The following is an 8,633-nucleotide window of genomic DNA, read 5'->3' as shown; positions in this document are numbered from 1 at the left end:
TCACTTTTGGTTCAGTCATTCCTATCCCTTTTCTAAATATTTGAAACTTATCTACAGGGAGTGCCTTGGTTAATACTGTATATCAGCCAACATATTATAACTTGGACAATATTTCACACCAATGGTTTTGTTATTGATCAACTCTCTCACAAAATGAAACTTTATATCAAAACGTTTAGTACGAGAATGATCTTTCTGATTCTTCGCAAGTACCATAGCAGACTGACTATCCTCAAGGATAGTTATGGGACTTTGACAATCCTGTTTCAAGTACGTTAGTAAAGATTTAAGCCAAACAGCTTCCTGTGCTGCACCAGATGGTGCTACATATTCAACTTCAGCAGTTGAGAGTGCAACGCACGATTGCTTGTTTGAGCGCCAAGAAATCAGTCCACTAGTCCCGAGCCTAAAGCAGTAACCTGATGTGGATTTACGGTCAGATCTATCACCAGCCCAGTCAGCATCAGCAAAACCTACACATTCATTTACATCATCATTAGGATAGAGCAATCCAACTTTGATGGTTCCTTTGAGATTACAAAGGACTACAAAGGATTACAAAGGCGGAGCATGCCGACAGGAGACCTTTTGATCCATATCTAGGTCGGATGCGAAAAAATATATATATAATAAAACAATAGATAAAAACTATGATAATGTAAATAACAAATAGAATACATAAATAAATGCATAGGTATAGTTAAATAATAAACAAACAGGTAAATAGTAAATAATAATAAATTGACATATAACTAATAATAAATGAAAATCAGACAGACAAATGATAACAAAACAAAAACAAATAGTATAAGATAAATTATAATCATTACAGCATCTTACTTAGTATTTATCTAAATGATTCTTAAAGCTTCGAACTGAACTACATTGCACTACCCGTGCAGGAAGTTTATTCCATTCATTAACTACACGGTTGGCAAAATTGTTTCTACCTACTTCCAGATTGAATCTATTTCCGGACAGTTTGAGACCATTTTTTCTTGTCTGATTCTCATTCAATGTTAAAATTTGGTCACTTTTGATGTTGTCAATTCCCTTTAAAATCTTAAAGACCTGTATTAAGTCACCTCTGAGTCTACGCTTTTTTTAGGGAAAACAGATTCATGTGTTTTAGTCGATTTTCGTATGATTTATTTTTGATATTTGGAATCAGTTTTGTGGCTCGCCGTTGTACTTTTTCCAGTCTGTCAATGTCTTTAATGATATTCGGTGACCATACGGAAACAGCATATTCCAAATGTGGACGAACTAACGATATCTGCCTATCCGAGAGTTGACACCTTGACGTGGTGGATAGGCTTGAGAATCTTAATGATTACAAAAGCTATGTCGATAGAGAGGAAATATCTGCAGGGTCACCCATATTGAACAGGTTTTGTAGGAAAGATCAGACAAAGAGCAGCTCAAACACACAGTCGCAAGACCCACTGCTGACACGTCCCTGATGGCAAACAGGGAAATTCCTCATAGATATATGGGGTACCGTCATAATGACGGCGTGGACCATTGGGCACCCTATAGATATAGGGCTTCACCGAATATAATGAATAAGGTGACACCAGAGAAATATCTCACTAGAAACCAGTTGGCAAGGAGGTGAGATTACTGCCAACCCCCCTTCATAGCAAACATGAATATGAATAGCACAATCAAAACAAAACCGGGCGTTCCTGTTGGATCATCGTCTCCTAAAGGTCCAACCGCATTGCCTCGTGTGCTTACGGGCAGTGTGCCACCGAATGTGAGTAAGCACTGTCCAAGCATATCCAAGTCTTGGACATTAAACAACATGAAGAAAATGAAGATCTATACTTACAAAATAAAAAGTCTCTCAGATGACCACAGACTGGAGAGTTTAATGGAAGAGCTAGACAACATCAAGTGGGACATCGTAGGACCGAGCGAAGTCCGAAGAACGGAATAAAAGATGATACAATTACAAGATGGTCACCACCTGTTCTACTACAGAGGTAAGGACAAAGAAAGGTCTAGTGGAGTAGGATTCTTGATCAACCGAGAGGTTGCTGGTAACGTAATCAAATCCAGTAGTTTATCGGACAGGGTAGCTTGGATTGTGATTAGGCTGTGTAAAAGGTACACTCTAAAAATAGTTCAGGTTTATGCACCAACTTCACAGAGTTCAGTCGAGGAAATTGAGTCCTTCTATGATGATTTAAATCAAGTAATGGATCAAGAAAAAAGTAAGTACACTTTGGTAATAGGAAACTTTAATGCTAAAGTAGGGAAGAAGATGGGAGATGAGACGTGCATTGGGAAGTTTGGAGTAGGTGAAAGAAATGACAGAGGTGAGATGTTAGTCAATTTTGCAGAGAACTACAAGATGAGGATAATGAACACTCTCTTCCAAAAGCGTGTAGGTCGTAAATGGACGTTGAGAAGTCCAAATGGAACAACAAAGAACGAAATAGACTTCATATTAGGAGATGAGAGCAAAAGCATAATCAATGTTACGGTGATAAATAAAGTCAACATAGGTAGTGACCATAGAATGGTAGGTTGCACAGCTAAATTCAATTTCAGAGCCGAGAGAAATAAATTAGTTTTAAAAAAGAAAATAAGCCTTGCAAAGGTTAAGGATAATACTAAGAAATTTCAGTTAGAAATTAAAAATAGATTCGAAGCTCTAAGAACTAACGAGGACAGCGTGGAAGATATTAATTTGAATTTAGTGAATATCATAAGGAATCAGCAGAGAAAGTAGGAAATAAAAAAAACATTAGAGAAAACAAATACTCCAAAGCTACAAGTGACCTAATTGAAAGAAGAAGGACAATGCAGATTAAAAGCAGGAGAGACGAAATAGAAAGAGTAGAATTAAACAAGCTTATCAAAAGGCAGATATTAGAGAAAACAAAGAGAAACATGGATGAAATAGAGGAAACTGTTCGGAAAGGTAAGAGTATTAAAATGACCGAGCGTAGACATGCTTTAGGAAGACAGCAAATGATGTTTGAAAGATAGAAATGGGTAAATAATTAAATGTAGAGACAAAATGGTAAAAGGAGTAGAATAATTTTACCAAGAGCTTTACTAGTCGAAGGCCGTAGTTGAGTCAGTAAATTCATGCGTAGACGTTAGTAGTATACCAGAGATTACAAAGGAAGAAGTAGAATTTGCTTTAAAATCTATGAAATAGGGAAAAGCATCTGGGGAAGATGGTATATCAATAGATCTGTTGAAAGACGCAGGTAAATTAGTTCATATTAAATTAGCTCAGTTGTACACCCAGTGCTTACGTCAAGAAAATGTTCCGGATGCGTGGTGCAATGCTATAGTGATTTTGCTTCATAAAAAAGGAGACCAGAAGGACCTTAGTAACTATCGACCGATTAGCTTGCTATCAAACGTATATAAAGTATTCTCCAATATCCTTACAAATAGCCTAAGTCAAGTTTTAGATGGAAACCAACCGAGAGAACTGGCAGGCTTTAGAAGCAGATATTCAACTCTAGACCATTTGCAGGCGATAAACCAACAAACCGAGAAAACGACAGAATATAATATACCTGTGTTTAGCTTTTGTAGATTACGAGAAGGCCTTTGATTCAGTAGAACAAATAGCAATACCAAACTCGTTACGCAAACAGGGTACAAACGAACAGATCGTAAGAATTTTAGAAAAGATTTATGCGAAAGGTACCGCTATAGTTTGACTACATAAAGATACAGAAAATATCAAGACCGAGAGAGGAGTACGGCAAGGCAATACAAGTTCACCCAAACTATTTACAACTTATTTAGAAGATATTTTCAGAAGGTTGAGTTGGGAAAAGAAAGGTTTGAAGATTAATGGCGAATATTTTAACCACCTAAGATTTGCAGATGTCATCATTCTTATTTCAGAAAGAGCAGAAGACTTGCAAGATATGCTGAGGGATCTAAACAAGGAAAGTCTCAAAGTAGGTTTAATAATTAATAAGAGTAAAACCAAAGTAATGTTCAACACGAAAGTTCAAAACAAAGAGATTGTAATTGATGATGAGAGTCTTGAGGAAGTTGAAGAGTATAATTATTCAGGCCAGATGGTGAAGGTGACGAAATATCATGATAATGAAATAAAAAGACGCATTGCAATTGGTTGGAAAATGTTTGGTAAGTATAATAAAATCCTGAGAGGCCCTCTACCTTTATGTTTGAAACGTAAAGTTTACAATCACTGCATTCTCCCAGCAATATATAATCTACGGGTGTAAGACTTGGAAGCTGACGAGGGCGATGGAAACAAAGCTAAGGACTGCACAGAGGAGAATGGAGAGATCAATGATGGGAATAACACTGAGAGACCGAAAGAGAGCAAGTTGGGTGAGAGAGCAGACTAGAGTGAAAGATATTGTGGAGGCAGTAAAAGAGAGGAAGTGGAATTGGGCAGGTAAGTTGGTGCGAACGACTGATGAGCGATGGAGCAAGTGTGTTACTGAATGGACGCCGCGAGATAGGAAGCGTGGAAGAGGGAGACCAGACACAAGGTGGAGAAGGAGATCGAGAAGTTTGCAGGAGTGACGTAGCAAAGGATGGCACGGTCGTGTGATTCATGGAATGCTATGAAGGAGGCCTTTGTTCAGCAGTGGACTCAGGATGGATGATTTGATTTGAGATATCTGAAGATCTTCTTAACTGCTGACCAATGCTGTTGATAAGGTTTATTAGTTATTACAATACTTTGCAACATTACATACTGCATATGAAATGTCTGGTCTGGTTTTGTGGACAAAAATAACAAACTGCCAAGTGCAGATTGATACTTAGTAGTATCAAAGAGATCTGATTCATCATAGTATTCTAAAAGAACATTGCTTACATCATATGGAGTGGATACAGGCTTAGTCACCAAAGCAAACTTTGTTAAGAACACTTTTGATAAATCCAGATTGATTGATGAAGATTTTACCATTATTTTGTGCAATTTTTACACATAGAAAGTAGTTCAATTCTCCTAAGTCCTTCATCAAGTAACGCTCACTCAACAAATTCTTAATCTCAGCAATAATATCAAGGGACTTACAAGCTAAAATGACATCATCAACATATATGGCAATTATACACAAATCATTATCATACATGCGAGTGTAAACACATGAATCACTAGGACTTTGTTCAAAATGCAAGTCTTTAAGAAATTTGTCAAAATTTTCATTCCAACATTTAGGACCTTGTTTGAGGCCGTAAATGGCCTTGTTTAGTTTGCATACTAACTCTTCTTTTCCAGGCTCATGAAAAGATTCGGGTTGAGTTAAGTAAATCTCTTCACGCAGTTCTCCATTCAGAAAGGTCAGGTCTAGATTCCATACTCGCTAATAGATGACGTCACGTTTTTGTGTTGTTATCACTTCGGGCAATGTCGGGTATTTTCGGAAGTTTCCGAAGTCCGATGTGACGGAAGACATTCAGAGGCCCAAATAAAACGCAATATTAGACTTCAAGCTTCTTTCATGGAAGAAAATTAATATATCAAAACTTTATAACATTTTTTCATGTGGAATGATGAATTATATAATATATAAATATATTACTATTACTGGGTGGACGTTTTTTACATTAAAAAAGTTTGAACTGCTAGGAAAAGACAAGAGACTTGAATTTTTTTTTATATAAAAATGGTCTTATTTTTATTTACAGCAGAACAATATTAAAATACATGTATGTGGAAAATCTCAATATCAAAATACATGTGGAAAATCACTTATTTTTATTTACAGCAGCACAATTATTAAAATACATGTAGGCCTATACATGTAGGTGGAAAATCTCTACTGGTAAAAACACTTTATTTTTATTTGCAGCACAATTCTCAATCATTCCTACATTGAGGGCAAGTGTAAGTGTCATCTGTGCACATTTCCCTGACATCATGCACAGACAGATTTACACAGTTGTTATGATACCACTGTTTACAAGAGCTGCACTCTATCATCAGTTTTCCAGGACGATAGACATGACACTTACAATATTTGGTGATAGTTTCATACCTCTCATTTTGTGGCAATCTAGCTTTATTGAGTTTTTTATGTGGAAACATGGTGAAATCTCCCTTTTTAAGACATACTACAAGGTGTTCCCTCATTTTACTAACATCAAATGTTACTGACAAAGGATCAATGCCTGCATGGTCGCCGCCATCTTACACAGGAACTGATGACGTATACATCCTTGCAAATGATCCCGTGACGTCATCTACTAGCGAGTATGGAATCTAGACCTGACCATTGAGAAACGCGGAAGATACATCCATCCGATGGATCTTTAATCCTTCTCGAACAGCTAATGATAAGATGGTACGTATTAACTCAAACCTAACCACGGGACTGAAGGTCTCATCATAGTCAATACCGGGTCTCTGTGAAAACCCTTGAGCAACTAAGCGAGCTTTGTAAGAGGAATGTGAGCCATCAGGTCCAATTTTCTTTTTTTAAAAACCCACTTTGATTTGACGGGAGTTCGTCCTTCCGGCAACTCTGTCAAATCCCAAACATCATTAGAAGAAAGAGCTGATATTTCCCTCCGCATAGCTGTTTTCCAAAGAGATTTTTCAGGCCCATTCAAAGCATCCTCAACATTTTGTGTTTCACCAAGTGATGGTGCATCGCAAATATTAACCCATTCACCAAGACGTTCTGGTGGACGTCTATCTCTATTGGACCGCCTAACATGCATTTCAGGAGCTTCATTTTCATTTTTCTCATCCTTATCTACAGGAATGGAAATATCAACTTTTTCAACTGAAACAGAATCAACATTAGCACACTCCATCTCAAGAAAATACATTTGAGATTCATTGAAAATTACATCCCTGTGCTTACCTACCAAGTCGCAAGTTCACTCCAGGGCACATCTCCAAGCAGCAGTCCTCTCTAAGCTTCAAGTTCCCCTTCGCTCTCAAACTACAACCTTCCCTCGAACTTAGTGTTCATTAAAAACCCGAGTGCCATAGTGTTATTGTGAATTTCATTTCCCTGGCTTGTCCGAACCATATCACAACAAAGTGGTGACCCTGGAGTGACGATGGCTGTCTTCTGGATGTCCTCTGGTGCCACAGGAATCTGGTGGAACACCCTAACAAGGTCGATATTGGAGAAGACTTGCTTCCCGGAGAGCTTGAAATAGAAGTCTTGGGAGTGCGGTATGGGATAGCGGTCAGCCTTGGTGATGCGGTTAAGTTGGCGATAGTCACCGCAGGCCCACCACTGGTTGGGTGGTGGAGGTGTCTTGGGGACCATGTGGAGTGGCGATGCCCACGCAATCTCCCATGGGCGGATGATGTCTTGGACCAGGAGGTCTTGGAACTCTTGTTTGGCGGCGACCAACTTCTCTGGGGAGAGGCGTCGAGGCTTGCTGTAGACCGGTGGACCAATTGTTTGAATATGATACACAATGTTGTGGGGACGGGTAGTGGTGGCCTTGCATGGAAACGTCAGATGGGGAAAATCTTGCAGGATACGTGCGTATTCGCCAGCTGGCTGAAGGGAAGATACTTTAGGAGAAGTGGCGTTGGTGGTAGTTCCTGGTATGCGTCTAGTTGCATGGTACAAACAGTTATCCTTGGCGCTGACTGCCATTTTATAGCATTGTGGGAAGTCGTAGCCAAGAATGGGTTGACGGACATCTGGGATAACAAAGGTCCAAGGAAATTTGCCATTCTGGAGGTTCAGGATGCTGTAGTGGCTGCCGTACGTGGCGATGGTTGTACCGTTGGCTGCAAGCAGGTCGTACGACGGAAGTTTTGTACCTTGGCTCGGGTCTTCCGTCGGAGGCATGATGCTGACGATTGAGACCGTGTCCACCAGGAAGGATAGGCCAGTATGGCTATCACGCACTGAGAGGAGGATGTGGACATGGTTAGCGGGGTGGGAGTGCTTACCGACCCCCGCGTCTGGAGTTTCCCGACCAACTACAAGGTTGTGCATACTTGAGTGCCTTGTTGCCGAAACGGGTATGGTACCAGCAGGGGCCACTATTCTGTCCCGGGATAGTGTTTCGTGGTATTTGATGGCGTTCCTTTTCGTCCAAAAACCGACTCAGCAATTTCTTCATGTCGGTGATTTCCTGCTGTAGCTGCTGCACACTTTGGTCGTTGGCATTGTACGATGGAAGAGTGGTTTTGCTCACTGTACTAACGTCTGGGGGACGGCTGGTTGGGGGGTTGTAACAGTAAATCCCGCGATCACTAGCACCTGGTTTCTCACTGCACACTTCACTTATATTATTTTTCGCATCATCACTGTAAACGATGCTCCTCGCAGAGAGCGTGGCGTGTGTCGTAGTTTGTAAGGACCTATGGCGCTGGTACATCCTGTCGGCGATGGAGCAGTAGGCGTCGTCGTCCTTGTCGGCAGCTAGGGCTTCCAGATTTAACTGGAGGGCCTCCGGCATCTTGGCGAGGTGTAATGACCGGAGGAGTTCCTTGGGCAACTGTACCTTTGCCCGTGCGTTAAGGGTAGCAATTTTCCTGAAGAGTTGTGATGGTCGGTCGTCTCAGAGTTCGCTGTGCTGGATTTCCTTGTACAGCTCGTTATCGGGCATGGCGTAGTGTTTCCTCAAGGCAGTCTTGAGGGCTGCATACTTGTTTTCCTCCGGGGGTGAACTGACGACGTCACGGA

The 8,633-nt window shown here is 40.3% G+C and overlaps 1 protein-coding gene across 1 annotated transcript; it reads right to left on the bottom strand.

Moving 5' to 3' along the window:
* Positions 1-5,566: 5,566 nt before the first annotated feature.
* Positions 5,567-6,912, bottom strand: LOC143038758 (uncharacterized). The gene is made up of 2 exons (XM_076208287.1): positions 6,170-6,912; positions 5,567-6,067 (listed from the first exon to the last, which is right to left on the bottom strand). The coding sequence occupies exon 1, from the start codon at positions 6,799-6,801 to the stop codon at positions 6,394-6,396; it is 408 nt and encodes a 135-aa protein (XP_076064402.1). The 5' UTR covers positions 6,802-6,912; the 3' UTR covers positions 5,567-6,067; positions 6,170-6,393.
* Positions 6,913-8,633: the final 1,721 nt, after the last annotated feature.

Source organism: Oratosquilla oratoria, chromosome 25 (genome assembly GCF_046742065.1).
Source record: "Oratosquilla oratoria isolate Oo_2021 chromosome 25, ASM4674206v1, whole genome shotgun sequence".
Lineage (NCBI taxonomy): Eukaryota > Metazoa > Arthropoda > Malacostraca > Stomatopoda > Squillidae > Oratosquilla > Oratosquilla oratoria.
The sequence above is the reverse complement of the archived record's forward strand: the minus strand, read 5'-3'. Positions and strand labels throughout refer to the sequence as shown.

Bases quoted from the DNA above. Each gene is read 5' to 3' on its own strand.
- LOC143038758 (XM_076208287.1), bottom strand. From the start codon at position 6,801: ATGTATTTTCTTGAGATGGAGTGTGCTAATGTTGATTCTGTTTCAGTT.